This window comes from Bombus flavifrons, chromosome 11 (genome assembly GCF_040668555.2).
Source record: "Bombus flavifrons isolate JBK064 chromosome 11, iyBomFlav1_principal, whole genome shotgun sequence".
Lineage (NCBI taxonomy): Eukaryota > Metazoa > Arthropoda > Insecta > Hymenoptera > Apidae > Bombus > Bombus flavifrons.
This window is the reverse complement of record NC_138452.1, coordinates 9,199,160-9,214,610: the sequence shown is the minus strand read 5'-3', so window position 1 is coordinate 9,214,610 and position 15,451 is coordinate 9,199,160. Positions and strand designations below refer to the sequence as shown.

The window sequence follows — 15,451 nt, the reverse complement described above, 5'->3', positions numbered from 1 at the left end:
TAGATGTACAAAATATGGTTTCTACAATTTAACACAATAGAATTTTATAAAATTACTATATAGTCTATAAATAAAATAGATAAATTAATATAAATATAGTAATTTCTTAATAAAATAAATATTGTAGATGATTCCTTGTAGTCATTGTAATCAAGAGGATTACATGCAAAGCGGTGCAAATACATTTAATAAAATTTTGTTCTTTGCTACAAGATGATTTCTAACATGTTGCATTACATGAAGTAGTTAAGATTGTTACTAAACTGTTAGTATTTAACTCGGACTGTATCGCTTGCACCCCATTGCATCCAACCCTTCTCATCGAATTCAATGATCCAAAATTATCAAAGATCATGTGAATATTCAGACTTGTATAGTTTAACTCCCCATGAAGACAATGAATTGTCCCAGTCACCAGTGCACATAGTTTCGAGATCTTTAGTTCCCTTTTCAAAGCAAGTGTTCCAATCAGCATTACTCCAATAACCCAACTAAGATTGGTCCAAATCTTTCATTCTGGAGAAAGACAGCAATGCCAAGAGGAGCGTAATAGTAATTAACGAAATACTCGAAACGAAGCTTATTTTCGCTCAATTAATATTTCTACACGATAAACATATGCTTTCATCAAACTGTCGAATTGGCAGACTCTTGAAAATGCGTGCTCACTTCTGTTTCCAACTCGCTGGATTCTTTACGCTCTGACCGGTCTTCGTTCTGCGTAGGAAATTCGTAAATCGGTTTGAATCCACCGAAGAGCTGTGGTTTGAAGTTCTCAGCATCGAATTCAGTTTTTTCTGTCTGAGACTCTTCTGCATTCGAAGTAGTCTCGGAAGAATCGTCATCCGATTTTCTACTAATGGTAGGTTCAACCACGACAACGCTCCAACCGTTCTTTGAAGGTGTTTCTGCACTGATACTTGCTACAAACGGCGCCATGAAGTTCTGTGGAGACGGCGCAGAGCTGGAGGAACTAGAGGGTTGCTGTGAAGGCAACAGAATGGGCTTCTGATCACTATTTTCAGTTTTAGATTTGTCCTCATCACGCATATCTATATCTAAACGATGAGAAGCTTGAGCTGTTGGAGTATAAACATAAGCAATTGGCGTAGAAGATGGCAAGGACGGCAAACGATGAAGAGTAGCTGAGATAACCTCATTCTTCCTTGCTGGGAAAGGTACGAAATCCTGTAAGTATGGTATAACGTTCACGCTGGAATCTTTTTCGTCCTTCTCTTCTGTATTTTCTTGCATAGAATCTTCTTCTTGTCGCTGATCGCTGGGCACCAATAATGGCGTTTCTCTCATTCCATTGACAAGAATGGAAGGGTCAGGACGTTCCAGAGGATACGGAAAGTCTGAGGCAAGTGGCCGTCCATTAAAGACGTTATGAACGGAAGGTCTTGGCTCTTCATCCATTTCTTGATCCTCATTATCCTGAAGCAATGTTTCTGGAGGAAGGGGTCTATGTGGTCCTCTCGTTCCAACAACTACGCTCTCATCTTTCTCTCTAGAATCGTCAGGATGAATATTCACAGCAGTATTCACAGGATAGACTACGTAAACCGGTGGCTCAGCTATTGGTTCATGGCTGTCAAACTTTCTCCTATCTGCATTCTGCTCAGTTACTATTCTATCCGACTCGTCATTTGTATTTTCATCCATAGAGGACAAATTTGGTTCTGTAATATCCTCCGCGAATTCGCCATGTTGTTGGATCATCTGAAGAGTAGCTACGTGTGGCGGATCAGCAGTTCTTCGTTTAGGAAATAAGGGAGGTCTTGGCGGCACCTGAGGCGGCTCCTCCGAGTAACGTTCTGCCCGTTCTTCCTCTTCCAACCGCAATTTCTGATTGGGCACACGGTGCGCCAGTTTAACATCGTCCTCCCCTCTGGAGGTGGCTGGTATCGATGGAAGGCGAAACCTCTTGACCGTGGACTCCACGTCTCGAGGAGGCACTATGTTCTCAGCCTTCGCGGAAGCTGCGCCGGCAAGCCTAACGGCATGAATTGGAGGAGGAGGAGGGTTTAATCTCTGAAGATAAGATGGAGGTGGAGGTGGTAGAGGTCTTCTGGTTGGAGGATGAGACTGAACAGGCTGTCTCACTCTGGTAGGATAGCCTTGACCAGCTGGAATCGTTCCAATCGCCTCTGATCCACGGTGCCCATGAGACGTTTTAGCATTTGGACGGAATTGTGGTAGAATGTTTGGCAAAGTAGAATCGGGAGGATAAGGACGTCTTCTTATTCCCATAGGTTCTGAAGGAGGAGGTGGTGGTGGAAGGGGAGGAGACGGTGGTTGTTTCCCACGAGGTGGCAAAGGCAATCTTTGAGGTCTTGGATGATCCGGTCTTATCGTACCTCCGTGATGATAATGATAATAGAACTGTGGTGGCGACTTTGGTCGTTCAGCCGGCGGAGTCAGGTTCTCCGAAAGTTGTGGCAGGTGATCTTCATTTAAAACTGGAGGATCTACCCTTACAGGTTTCAACGTTGTGGAAGAAGGTGTTATTTCATGCACAGAGCCATCAGCTTCGTTTATAACAACGATGTGTTCCTCAACTGGTTGTTTAGGTTCATCTTTAGGAAACACCACGTAGTTAACGTCCTTGTCATCCTTCTTATCTTCTGGCTGTTCCATAAGCACTGTGCCTTTTACGAATGAATTCTGTGTTCTAGAAGGTTCTATCTCGTTTGCCAGCTTCTGAGTTCCAGTAGGATTAGGTTGTCTCCATGTTTGAGCAGCATAAGTAGGATTATTCTCCAGTACGGATACTGAAGGCAGGCCAATTGTTCCTCGGTAATCTGATTGTGGATCGTAATTGCTTTTGTCTGATGAAACACCATATAAAGGTCGGAAAGAAGCATCGATTCCAGTGGAACTGCCATAAGGATTCTCTCCAATTGCAGTGCCTAGTGAATAATATCCACCTTCGACGTTTTGTCTGTTACCAAGGACAAAGGATACTGTATCCTGATCAGGTGGTATCACTATATTGCTAGTGCTCTCTACCAGAATTCCTCCACCTAATCCAGTTGGTCTCTGATTAATAACTGCGTTTGGACGATATCCCTGGTTCATGATAATATTATCCGCAATACCATGTTTTCGATTATCTTTTTCAAACGTTGATGGCATTCTGTGTTCGTTGTCCAAGGGCATAGATGTTACTAGACGCGAAGGAAGAGCTTGGAACGGTAGCGAGTTACTGTGGAAGATACTTTCTTGAGACACTGGTGAAGAATATATTGCAGACGATGAGGGAACTGGCGTACTTGTTGTCGTAGTGGTTACGGGAGTGGTCTCTGGAGTTCCAACAGCTGTGGTTATATTATGAACAGTCGACGTTGTGCTAGGCACTGTACTAGCTTTTACAATTTCATTGGTCGTCTCTTTCATCGAGACATAATCCTTCGCATCTTCTCCATCTCCAATTTCATAATCCTCGTAACTATCTATATACTCTTCATGGTTTATAGGAGGCATCGTCTGAGGATCTCGATTGTGCTGCACTACATTATTTGGTCCTTGATGACCATTACTGTACACAGAGGATTGAAGCTTCTCTATTGGGAGAATATCATCGTAATCGTCCAGATGATCAGTAAATCGTTTGGGAGTGGAGGCAGGAGGCTTCCAGGTTGTTACAACAGGTGCTTTCGTCGAAGTGGAAACAGTAGTAGATGGTGGAGGACTAGATGTCGTAGTAGAAGTAGTAGTACTAGTCGTCGTCATCGTCGTCGTCGTCGTCGTCGAAGTTGTCGTGGGTCTAGAAGTCGTAGAAGTGGTGATAGCTCTAGATGTAGTCGACGGGATTGATTTAGGAGTCGTTCTCATTGTTGTAGTCGAAGTTGTCTTAGGCATATACGGTTTTCTGGTAGGATAATACATTACAGTTTCTCCATGATAAGGCTTGTGATTATAAGTACTATAACTATTTGATCCACTCTGAACTTTTGTATTCGCATAGGAACTTGATATCAATGGATATTTGTCCTTGCCATACTTGTCGGAAGAATAATGAACAGGAAGATTAAGAAAATCATGAAAATTAGGTGAATAAGGATTAATCTCGTTTGGACTAACATCATCGGTCTCTTTGTTGTTTTCCATCTTCTTTTTCGTTAAATAAGATTCGTTCTCCCTCGCTAAGTCCTTGTTGTTCACCTTTTCATCTTCGTTTACGTTTTCTTGATAACGAGTGCTGAAGTTGAGGGCTTTGACTGGCGGCGCCTTCTCGAAGTCAATTTTACCGGTGATAGGATCCTTCTCGAGCGAAAACGGTCTGCCACCGTTGAAGGCGAAAGGATACGGAAGATGATAACGCGGCGCTTCTTCGTCGTCCGACGTCGACAGCGCAGCGGTGCTCTCCTCTGCATCGAGATCCAGGTCAAGGTCACCCAGCTGCGCCGTCCTTGCCAAACTTGGAGAAGATTCCATCTCCTCCAGTAAGGACTTTGGCGGACTGTTGTCCATATGGCCTCCCATCAAATACTCCGACAAGGTGCCCGTCACGCAGGCCAATGTGACCATTAGTATCCATGGATCGAATCGCATTGTTCTTCGCATACCTGAAAACGTGTCACATTGGTAATAAAATAAAGGATTTTAGTTCTATGTGAAAATATTTTTTATACATTTTTATTAACTTTAATTATAGAATACGTGCGATAGTTAAAGGTTGGTCACGGCTTGCTTTTCTTATTTATATTTATTATTTACATATAGTATTTATTAATATAATACATGTATTTATATATTATGGCTCTACGATTCTTATTTATAGCAGTCTTATGGCTATTATTAATGAAAATATTATTATACTTGTAGAAAGTTAGAGTATCAAATTAGACTTTATATTCTATACATAGTATTTCTAAAGATCCAATTACGTAAATTGAAATTCTACATTTTCTTATACAAATTAGAGAAATGAATGTTGTAAGCGTTTAAAAACATGCTCGGTTTCTGTTTTTCTAGTACTTCATTATTATACATATTTATGAAACTTCAAATTATCCACGATGCTTGTTAGTTTTCTGAACTGTCAGTATGACGGATGGTAAAGTAAAAGGCCGGAAAACAGTTCCGTCCCTTGTGTCCTACATTTAATATATCTGAACACGGTAGTGAAACGTGCATGCGGGATACACGTACAGTTCATGATACGCCCACCGGATTTGTCGCGTCATACCATCACCGAAATTACTGTAAACGCGTCACCGATGTCTGCATCACCTTCGCCAAACAAGAACAATGCGAACAAATGCAAATTAATTAATTAACCGTTCAGTTGCATATACCTACATCTACAATCTTCAACTTAGAATTATTTCTTTTCCATTAGGTAATAAATTTTAATCCATTTAAAATCTCGAAATACGAATCATTTTCACAATTACCAGAAAGAAATTCAACTTTTCTTCTTGCACCTACGTGACGTATTTTTAATTAAATAATTCGATAATTCACTTCAGAGCGATTGATAATAATTTGTAATTTACAGTAATTGTCAAGGAAGGGTCCACGAGCCAGACCCGGAAATTTAGGACGATACTGCCAGAAATTATTTGCAAAATGAAAATCAAAGTCGTTTATCGTCGACAATACATTGAGATTCTGGCCAGTAATTAACGGATCCTCTGACCGTGAAGAAAATCATCAGCACAATAGAATGATAAACAGGAACAGGTTGCTACATCTTTCATCAAGCGGAATCGCGTTCCTACGCGTAACGGGTTCTCTCGTCCTCTCTCTCTTTTCCTCTTTCTCGTGCTCTTCCCGTAGCATTCCAGCAGCTTTTGTCGAGGTTGTGCCACAATCTCGATTGCTGTATTTGGCATTAGCATTTTGTTACTCGCACTTTCGAGCAAGCTTTCATTGTCACAGACGAAACGGAACTGGTGCCTCGAGGAACATCCGCCGACCCATCAGGGACATCTTTTTTGGAGAACATTTGTGACTAAATATTTTATAGTAGCATCAAATATTAATTATAATACGATGCATAAATATTTTTACTTTATCATCTGTTCTTGTATTTTTTACTTAATTATTTTTTTCTTAGTAGATTTATTAAACGACAAATTACTGATGAAAATTATGGTACTTCTTTGGAATGAACATAACATATCTTCTTTTCTCTACTTCAGTGACAATCTTCTATAGGAAACTTAAATTTGTAAGGAAATACTGAAAGTGATTAAAAATCACTTTTTATCATTTCCTAGACACTCCATATATTATTTTCACCAAATTGACCCAAACGTACTTCTATTTTTGTACCATCCCTGTTATAAATCTTCTCATGAACCACAAATTGATCAATCATAAAAAATTATAAATCTCCATTATAAAATTCCATTTTCTAAGGAATAAACTATAATTAAAACTTACAAACCCTTCGAGAAGCACCAGCATGAAAGAGATTAAATAATATTCTTTTATAATTAGAATTACTTTGTGGTGTTAATAAAGTAGAGCAGGAAGAGTCGGAAGCAAATGAACCGTCATCTTTATTAATGTGGGTGGATAAAAGCATGGAACTCAAATAGGTTTAACAATCTGTTCAGGATTTTAGGTGGTCCTCAGTTTGCAGTATAGACGGCACATCTGCTATTTTTTGGGAAATCGGATAATTGGCATCCTAAGCACACGATGGGTCTTCTCAACAGCAAAAGACGTGGCATAAACCTCGACACCCGATAAAACTCGACAATAGGCAAAGGACGATGGCATCAACTGGACGTTACGCTATGCACCCTTGATCATGTATGCTGATACCATGGACGTCCATGACAGCTAGGCAGTTACAGAATTGGACAGAAACAGACTTCCACATCATAGGAAATGTTGACTAAAACACATCTCCTAGACTGACAGAATATAAGCACCAGGCGCTTTAAGAGACAACAGATTCATCACGCATTCGCCTAAGTTTAAACTCCGTTATTTACAGTTCATGCTCTTTCGTTTATACTAAGAAGTTCAAATAAACCTACTAAACATAAGCTTAATAGACATCTTTAATCTACCTTCACCTTGAACGTTAATATCGTTCAAGGTTCGCGACCTCGACCGAACAGTTGCAACCTGATTGATCGCCACCTAGTTGATAGATCGCAACACAACCTGAAACAATCTATTGTTGCCTGTGAGATCATCGTCCAAGGTCTCTCGGTGGTCATAATATTCGTCTTTAGCTTGTTCGTGACCGTGACCGCCTCCTAACTCGGTGACTGGTACACGAAACAGAAACGTGTGTACTGTTCATCGGGATGACCCACTTTAACCGGCTTGTTTTTGGGGTTTCAGTCCTGAGAGTTGTTTCGGCTACATCAGGTTCGTGAATCATCAGCTTTTCCATGAGCAACGACACCGGAGGGAACCGTAATAATATTCATCGTTGCCATTCCTCCTCGACCTCTTTCTCCTTTATCGTACTTCTATCAATGGTTCATTGTGATCTCGATGAATGTGATTATTGACTTCGTTCAAGGGTCTCCGATCAATTATTTCAGTAAAGAATTTTTTGTTGACCCTTTTTCTGTTCACGGTATATTGCACGATTGTACACGTATTTGTATGAGCGGACTGCTGATATCTATGCAAATTCATATATATATAATTGTAAAGATGAAATTTAGATGTTGGTAACTGTTTTACTCATTAAATGTTATAGTAAGTACTATACTTTGGGTATTTTATATATTTTTGTATATTATATTATTGTATACACTCTCATAAATACATAAAAACCCAAAATCTATTCTTATCTTAACAATTAGAACTTTTATCATAATTGTATCATTATTTTTTTATTTAAGAATTTCTCCTTAAATTTAGCTTGTTTTCTAGATGCTTTATATGAACTTCTATGTTTTCACCTATTTATATAGACTCCTTAATTTTTATATATTTCTTGTAATCATCTTCTTTTGTTTTATGTATGTGAATATTATTATTGTTATCATAAGTTTTCGATTGAAAAGATGATAAAATCTTTGATAAAAAATTTGTTCTCAACTTTTCTTTTTCTTCTCGTATGATCTTGTTTGACACGGCTGTTAACACTATAACGGAGTCTTCAACAATACAGGATTTTCTTTATTACCTTTACTGTTTTTCTCTTCTTATCATTAATGAATCTTTCATTTTTTCTTTTATTAATTTAATCTTCATTTAATTTAATCTTACTTAATTATACCTTGATCATCAATTGAATCATACGTACGGAAGTTAACATTATAAATAGATCATCGTGTAGTCGAGGTTTTCTTCGTTTTTAAATGAATCGTTTGCAAACGCAATGCCAGTAACCGGTTTCAAACTCAATTTTTAACGCGTTTCAACGTGGTTCTTATCACGTGCATTTATGCTCCTCCATGGAACGTTTAATACAGCGTAAACTCGGCCTAATTATAACGGTATCATGATTACAGAATATATATATATATTCTAATTGTACGCTGGATACGTGAAATTTGTAACGAAATATTATAATACTCCGTTTTCATCTACTTAATTTAATAACTTAATTTAATTGTTTTTTTAATTTAATGAATAATCTGTAGAAAAACTTGTAGTTTCATTAAGCAAAATTAAATATTATTGTTCAACAATAATTGCATTATTACAATTTTTCATTACTTGATTGAACAATTTGTCTGTTACATTAAGCATTAATTAAATAAACATATTTTAAAAAAGAAACTAATTTTAAAATAAAAAGATAACAAAGGTAAAACAATAAAAAAATATTCAGCACAAAAAGTATTCTTTTTCTTTTTAAGCATAATTTCTATTAATGAATTTTTGTAGTTAAAAGGAAAGCAATACATTATAGAAAAAAATACCTGGATGCAATGATGAGATGAATGCGGATGCACCCCAGTGGTCTCAGAACGACCTTCAGTATTTTTAAGCACTTAAAACTCCATGTACTTCAATTCTAATTACCGTTGAACCTGTCACTCTCGGTCTTTTGGTCACAAGAAAAGCAATCGTAAAACGCGGACACGACGAAGATGAATAGAACGTGCGACGAAACCATGAAAACCTGCAGCCCTGGTAGAGGGTCACACGTCGACTGAGGTACCTCGGCAACCAGGTGATAGCAGGAAGACGGCTGAAGTAGTGGCGGTAAGGCGAAGAGGTGGAACTTCAGAGGAACGTGGACAAAATGTTGTACAAGAGCAAGACGAAAGTCCAGAGAAGGAAAAAAATAATCCCGGAAGATTCTCCTGTCGGAATGAAAGTATCACCAAATATAAATATCACTGAATTGAAGTGATTTTGATTTTCAGAAATATTTTGATATTTTATTAGATTACCCTTTTTTTAAATTCTGATGTATGATTCTTGTGTTTTTGTTGTTGTTTTGGTATTTGTTTATAAACTTCATGAAATTCTAATAATATTCTAATAATAATAATTTCTGAGTAGCTACTAAAATTAATTTTTTAAAGATGCACTATGATTTATTTTATATAAAATTATAATTCATTTTCTTAAAAATAATTTTATGTAGTTTATCACACCTAAATAACATATAGGTCAAAGATGCATCAATGTTGATGCTACATACGGAACAAAAAATCCGATTCTTGTTTTCATCAAAAAATGTAACACGCTCGGTAGAACAGGGACAAACTTTCTAAGGTTTTCTCAGTGTGTATCGATTGTAGAAAGATTCCTCAGTACGTGGTAGGTGTCGATAAAATGAGGAAGGAAGAGAAGAGGTGAGATGCTCCACCGTGTGTGTACGGCTATCGGGTGGTGGAGGCAAGAAAGAGAAGGAGTAGTTGAATCTGACTAATGGACGGCACAGAGTCGACGGAACGGTACGTGGAACAGTTAGACGACGACCCACATTACTGGGAGTTGCTCAGGGCCGGCCAACGTGCCAGTTTCTTCGACCTTACCCTCGGTTATTCCAAGCTAGATCTTCTAGGATCATAACAAAATCGTTTAATCATCAATTTAAATCCTTCCTCTACTTCCTTCTTCTCTAAAATGCCTATCGTTTATTCGAATGTAATTATCTTTCTACATCTTTCTTCATCCTCCTTTTTCAACTTAGAAACTTTCTTGCTTTTTACGCCGTTCGTCATTTGATCGCTAAAATTATTGATCTGCATTCTTCTTTTGAATTTTGGTAATTCATGTTGAATATTGAAATTGGAATTCGTATTTTTGGAGGAGTTACGGAAATATTTTGGAAGAATGAAAAAACTGTAACATGGAAAGTTTGAAGCATTAAAATAGTAAGAATGGTCGAACTATAATAAACGAATGTTTATTCAATTAAATATAAATTCGGTTTCGATTTATATAAAGTTAACAAATATGAAATACAATCCATTTATAAAACAGCTACAGAAAATTTGTACCCATGTATAACTATTTCCTTTTTCCCTTTTTTACAACAGATACTGCTGCTGGCAATGGAACTTTTAGAGTAATAAGTTTCTTGTTTTCTTTGTTAGGTAAAGCACCAACAATTCTAGCAAGGTCTGTCATTTTTTTTAGACCCATACGATGACTGAATATGGTTGCAAATAATTCCAAATCTAATGTAAAGTTGTTAATTATCAGTGCTAAGATCATACAATGTATTACTCCCTTATCTTTTACACTGGTTGGCCTCATTCTATAAAATATTAAAAATTAATTATTGAATTATTAAACATTTTTATTATGTGATTATTATATGTCTGTTGCACATACCTCCCATGTTTACTCTGAACACTGTACGTGTCTATTATATGCGAATTAATTTCTTGAGAAGCTGAACAAACTTCAATACCACGTTTTTTAGCATCCTTGATTGGCATATTTAACCAGGCTGCAACTGATTGAACATAAATCAGCAGCGCAGCCTTTTTAAGACTATCTGGGTCAGATTTCACATGATATAATGTCCGAGTGAAAAATTTTGAGTTTCTGAAAAAGCAATAAATGTATATATTAGTATACAATACAATAATAAAGATAGTAATTTTTCAAAATAAACATACTCTTGTTTATTATTAGAATTGCCATTTAAAATTTCTGTAACACTATCGTACAAAGATTCCAATTTACTTTTTGGTACAATATCAAAAATATTATATACATCATTTACATTAGTTGCATCTCTATTACACTCTGGTAAAGTGGTATTTGTAATATACTCATTATCTGTCAATTGTATTGACAAGTCCATTCTGTCAATTTCAACATCTGTAATGAGAATAAATTTTAACTCTATTCTTAGGAAAATTAGCACGAGATTATGCTTATATCATAAAACATTTGCAAAGACAATTCCTTACTAGATACAGTTTGTTCAAGTTGTTCTTTAACAGATTCTACATTCACTTTTAATCTTTCGTATTGCTCTGTCCTCCTTTTCACTTTCTTTGAACCAAACTGTTTGTTCAACTTAGCGATCTTTTCATCTTCTGCGACCTTATTATCTTCCACTACAGGTTTTTCCAAAACTGGAGTCACTTGCCAACGTTCAACCTGAACCAATCTTACCTTCCCTGTCCTTCTGTTATGAAGAACAAGCATACTACGCATCAAATCTTGGCTCGTGTCTGGTTTATAGCCTCTATAAACAATCTGTCCATTTGACATAGCCAGCATCGTCCTCTTCCTGTTTTGATCGTAAAATAATCCACACGACATTTTTTTGGCTTCCTCATCCTTGAGCTCTCCATTTTGAAAATTAACTATAAAACAATTATAAAGGTTTTTCTCAAAATGAATACATGTAATATATGAATTATAAATTGACAAATCGAACAAGTTGTTTATCACTTGTAATTTAGAACTAAATCAATGAAAACAAATGGCAATTACGATTATAAGAGTAGTATAATTTCACGATTCGATTATTTTTCGAAAAATAATTTACACACGAGTTGTTTCAAATATCGAAATACTTTTTAATGAATAAAAGTGCAATTACCAATGATTGGCTGAACTTTAGATGGTTCTATAATTACATCATCGATAATCGCCTTGAACGGTTCTTTCATTTTTATCAATCACTGTTTAACTTTAATTTTTATTTATGATTTTTAACCTCACATTTGTCTACATTAAATTTTGTAACACTAATAAAAACATTGAAGCGCCGCCGGAAGTTGGCTTCTTTTCATTTATCTCACAGGAAGTTCAACCATTTTGACTTAATTTCTAAGAGATCCATGGATCCAAATAAACTTATTTTAGAACACAACCATATCAGTCAAATTACAGAATCACTTTATCGAAATTCTATTTCTTTCATTATATTCTCAAAAATATGAATTTGCATAAAAATCTACAGTCTATTTATTACTATACATATAAAATCTAAAACAGATACAACAAAATCTTTTTTCGATTTTTCTAAACCGATAAGATGGTACACCTTATAGTTTGCTCTCTTTTATGATTAGCATCTCTTTTGTATTATATTCCTTGTCTATACTATTCATATGAACTTTCGAGAAGTACGATATATGTGAATGTTGTGTTAAATTTCTTAATGGTCTGTCTTTGATATTTTAGAGAAGAATCGACCTAATGGGTAACGAAGAAACTCCAACAGCAGTGAATAATGATGAAGTAAGAAATGTGGTTAATACATCAATACTGTACACGTAACATAAAAATTTTTAACATTTACAGATGCCAGTTCCAAAAATAAGGCATGATTGGTATCAAACAGAAAGTCATGTTATAGTTCCGATTCTTGCGAAAAGTGCACAAAATGTCAAAGTTGTTTACGAGAAGAATACGGTAAATATTTCATTTGTGAAAGTGTAAGATGTATATAATGTTTTTTCAACTAGTGCATTTTGCATTTTTGTCGATTATATTTACGTGAAAGTAATTATCGTTTGGTTGAATAACAGTTGTATATTTTATTCTTTGTTTGGTCTTAGTTGAGTGTGTCTGCCCAGTTACCATCAGGCAATGAATATAGCTTGGAGTTAGATTTAGCTCATGCAATAATACCAGATCAATGCACATACAAAGTTGATCCATCTAAAATAGAAATTAAACTGAAAAAACAAGATGGAATTACATGGTCTACTTTGGAAGGAAATCCTGTTGCACAAAATACAGTACAACCCATACCTCAAGGTAAACCAAAGATCCAAATATTATGTGTAAACAGAACCTGCTTTGAATTGTCATATTAAAATGACTTAACTTTTTTAAGAAATTTTACATGCTGGAAATCAACCACCAGAGAATTCTGGAACTACCAAAAAAACACGGGATTGGAATAAAGTAGAGAAAGAGATTGAGAAACAAGAAGCAGAAGAAAAGCCTATAGGAGAAGCTGCTCTCTATGCTTTATTCCAACAGATATATGGTAGTGGATCTGATGAAGTTAGACGTGCAATGAATAAATCTTTTGTGAGTATTTCTTTTCAAAAAGCGCTTGACAAATATGTTGTATTGATTTTAACACTGTAATATTTCTACATATATAGCAAGAGTCTGGTGGTACAGTGTTAAGCACAAATTGGTCAGAAGTGAGCAAAGGAAAAGTTGAAGTAAAGCTACCAGATGGTATGGAATGGAAATCCTGGAATACATAAAATAATTCAGATAATTAAAATTTAAATTGCTTAATATTTAACACATAACAATTTCATTTTATTTTTAATGAAATCATTTATTGCAGATAAAAATTAGTTAAACGATTGTCCATATAAAAATATCACATTGTATTTGCCCAGTTTATCAAATATATATGTGTATTTTTCTGAGAAAATTATAGCCTTGGTTTCTTATACAAAAAACAACGCAACTAAATAACATAATAACAAAATACTACAAAACATCATACAATATATCGAATTAAATGCATATATTAATGTATTTTTTATTTCATTATATAATTATATACATGTATTATACATTTATTTATAAAACATTGATAAACGAATAAATCTCTGTTACTAAAAAATTATTTCAAATAGTCATTACTATGAATTGAAAGGTAACCTTTAACCAATTACCGATCTCAGTATATATATGCCAACAATACATGCTCCAAATACAACACAAGCTCTTTGCAATTCTGTAATATTACTATTATCTAATTCTTCATTAACCATGACTATTTTTGGTTCGCTATTTTTTTCTATTGTTTTACGAATTGTATTTAAACTACTTTCTAATGATAGAAAACTATTTCTGAGCACATTTTCATTCTTTTCTTGTGCTTCAGATAAAATGTTTTGAATATTTGCTACCCTTATATTGTTATATATTATCGAAGCTACCAATGATATGACTGCTAATAGAGCAGATGCAACAATAGATAAGTATTTATGCTTTTGAGCATTCATTGTTTGACTATCATGATATTCTTTAATAGCTGTTGCTAATAATGTGAAATGTTCTTTTTCCTCTTTCTCTAACAAATTAAGCTCCGTCATAATCTTTGCTTGATCTTGAAGATTTTTGTTTTCCACTATTGTCAATTGTACATACTTTGGATCATCCCTCTTAATTTGAATAAGTTCTGAATATACTTCCTTTAATTTATCATTTATTAACATTGCTTCACGATTCAATTGTCTCCTCTCATCTTGACATTTGAACAACTTGTCTTGCGCAAAGATCACTTGTTGTTTGGCTATTTCAACCTTGTCCAAACCTGTTATTTGTTGATACCATTGCCACCATTTTACAACTTTCTTTGGTAATGGACTTGGTGCTAATTGTGGTCCATTTACATTTTGAATTATTGTTAAATCATTACTGATTTGCTGGAGTAAATAAGTTTAAATGATTTATATTTAAACATACGTACATTATAATGTTTTATACTTATTAATGAATAAATGAAATGCAATACCTTTGCAAGAACATCATACTTTGCAGCAACTGCACTTTGTATATTGTTCAACTTTTCTTGTGCCTTTCCAGTGACACTACTAATTCTTGTAGTTGCATTAAACAGTTGATGTTTATTTATTTCGTTGTTTAATACTTTGACGAACGATCGAAATTTTTCTGCCATAATATATTGTTTATATATTTGAATCATATAAAAATTTACAATATCAAAATACGTAGCTGTATTCCGGTATTATTGCATATTATTATGTTTATTTTAATTCCTATGTTTTTAATATTACAGAAGCGTAAATCATCCTTTGAGACAAATCATTATTAAGTAAAGTACCTTAGAAAAAAAATAATTATCATATTTTTATAAATATGAAGGTTTTAGCTACGTATGTAAAGCAAAATCACCTGAAATATACGAAGAAATCTTATACTAAATCTGTATGAAATATAATAATTGAAAAATTACAAAAGTTATTCATTATAATTTCATAATCTCATCTGTAATTTTTGTATAATCTCGAAAAATATTGAGAATTTTCCGATTACACGAACACGTCAAGCGCCTTAACTTAAGGCATATTTTCAAAGGTTAGTCGGAAGA

At 34.9% G+C, this 15,451-nt stretch overlaps 4 protein-coding genes across 13 annotated transcripts; 1 reads left to right on the top strand and 3 right to left on the bottom strand.

Annotated features, from left to right (window-relative positions):
- Window positions 1–70: 70 nt before the first annotated feature.
- On the bottom strand, window positions 71–10,231 carry LOC138184912 (mucin-6). Of its 8 annotated transcripts, none has more exons than XM_069123371.1 (3): window positions 9,333–10,231; window positions 8,856–9,242; window positions 71–4,571 (listed from the first exon to the last, which is right to left on the bottom strand). In XM_069123371.1, exon 3 carries the CDS (start codon window positions 4,567–4,569, stop codon window positions 628–630), a length of 3,942 nt encoding a protein of 1,313 aa, XP_068979472.1. In that variant the 5' UTR covers window positions 4,570–4,571; window positions 8,856–9,242; window positions 9,333–10,231; the 3' UTR covers window positions 71–627. The 8 variants fall into 8 exon arrangements, 7 of the variants coding, with proteins under 7 accessions (XP_068979472.1, XP_068979473.1, XP_068979474.1 ...); XM_069123372.1 differs by having other exon boundaries at window positions 9,587–10,231; XM_069123373.1 differs by lacking the exons at window positions 8,856–9,242; window positions 9,333–10,231 and adding an exon at window positions 7,035–7,320.
- Window positions 10,232–10,281: 50 nt separating this feature from the next.
- LOC138184915 (uncharacterized) lies at window positions 10,282–12,301 on the bottom strand. The gene is made up of 5 exons (XM_069123377.1): window positions 11,957–12,301; window positions 11,316–11,717; window positions 11,019–11,223; window positions 10,729–10,944; window positions 10,282–10,651 (listed from the first exon to the last, which is right to left on the bottom strand). The coding sequence occupies exons 1-5, from the start codon at window positions 12,024–12,026 to the stop codon at window positions 10,402–10,404; spliced, it is 1,143 nt and encodes a 380-aa protein (XP_068979478.1). The 5' UTR covers window positions 12,027–12,301; the 3' UTR covers window positions 10,282–10,401.
- A 138-nt stretch (window positions 12,302–12,439) lies between these two features.
- Window positions 12,440–13,969, top strand: Sgt1 (suppressor of G2 allele of skp1). Of its 2 annotated transcripts, XM_069123381.1 has the most exons (6): window positions 12,440–12,600; window positions 12,664–12,774; window positions 12,921–13,122; window positions 13,202–13,401; window positions 13,479–13,557; window positions 13,673–13,969. In XM_069123381.1, the coding sequence occupies exons 1-6, from the start codon at window positions 12,559–12,561 to the stop codon at window positions 13,681–13,683; spliced, it is 645 nt and encodes a 214-aa protein (XP_068979482.1). In that variant the 5' UTR covers window positions 12,440–12,558; the 3' UTR covers window positions 13,684–13,969. The 2 variants fall into 2 exon arrangements, with proteins under 2 accessions (XP_068979482.1, XP_068979481.1); XM_069123380.1 differs by having other exon boundaries at window positions 13,479–13,969.
- On the bottom strand, window positions 13,479–15,449 carry LOC138184916 (mitochondrial potassium channel). Of its 2 annotated transcripts, none has more exons than XM_069123379.1 (3): window positions 15,317–15,449; window positions 14,855–15,184; window positions 13,479–14,765 (listed from the first exon to the last, which is right to left on the bottom strand). In XM_069123379.1, the coding sequence occupies exons 2-3, from the start codon at window positions 15,044–15,046 to the stop codon at window positions 13,998–14,000; spliced, it is 960 nt and encodes a 319-aa protein (XP_068979480.1). In that variant the 5' UTR covers window positions 15,047–15,184; window positions 15,317–15,449; the 3' UTR covers window positions 13,479–13,997. The 2 variants fall into 2 exon arrangements, with proteins under 2 accessions (XP_068979480.1, XP_068979479.1); XM_069123378.1 differs by having other exon boundaries at window positions 15,256–15,422.
- Window positions 15,450–15,451: the final 2 nt, after the last annotated feature.

What these genes read in the sequence shown, in the direction of transcription:
- LOC138184912 (XM_069123368.1), bottom strand. Translation starts at nt 6,541, where the DNA reads ATGCTTTTATCCACCCACATTAATAAAGATGACGGTTCATTTGCTTCC. An exon ending in TGGTGCTTCTCGAAGGGTTT is followed by an intron (nt 4,572 to 6,396) that starts GTAAGTTTTAAT and finishes ACACGTTTTCAG; the next exon opens with GTATGCGAAGAACAATGCGA.
- LOC138184915 (XM_069123377.1), bottom strand. Translation starts at nt 12,026, where the DNA reads ATGAAAGAACCGTTCAAGGCGATTATCGATGATGTAATTATAGAACCA. An exon ending in ACTTGAACAAACTGTATCTA is followed by an intron (nt 11,224 to 11,315) that starts GTAAGGAATTGT and finishes TTCTCATTACAG; the next exon opens with ATGTTGAAATTGACAGAATG. An exon ending in GTTCAGAGTAAACATGGGAG is followed by an intron (nt 10,652 to 10,728) that starts GTATGTGCAACA and finishes AATATTTTATAG; the next exon opens with AATGAGGCCAACCAGTGTAA.
- Sgt1 (XM_069123380.1), top strand. Translation starts at nt 12,559, where the DNA reads ATGGGTAACGAAGAAACTCCAACAGCAGTGAATAATGATGAA. An exon ending in CAGCAGTGAATAATGATGAA is followed by an intron (nt 12,601 to 12,663) that starts GTAAGAAATGTG and finishes TAACATTTACAG; the next exon opens with ATGCCAGTTCCAAAAATAAG. An exon ending in AGTACAACCCATACCTCAAG is followed by an intron (nt 13,123 to 13,201) that starts GTAAACCAAAGA and finishes AACTTTTTTAAG; the next exon opens with AAATTTTACATGCTGGAAAT.
- LOC138184916 (XM_069123379.1), bottom strand. Translation starts at nt 15,046, where the DNA reads ATGATTCAAATATATAAACAATATATTATGGCAGAAAAATTTCGATCG. An exon ending in AGTATGATGTTCTTGCAAAG is followed by an intron (nt 14,766 to 14,854) that starts GTATTGCATTTC and finishes TATTTACTCCAG; the next exon opens with CAAATCAGTAATGATTTAAC.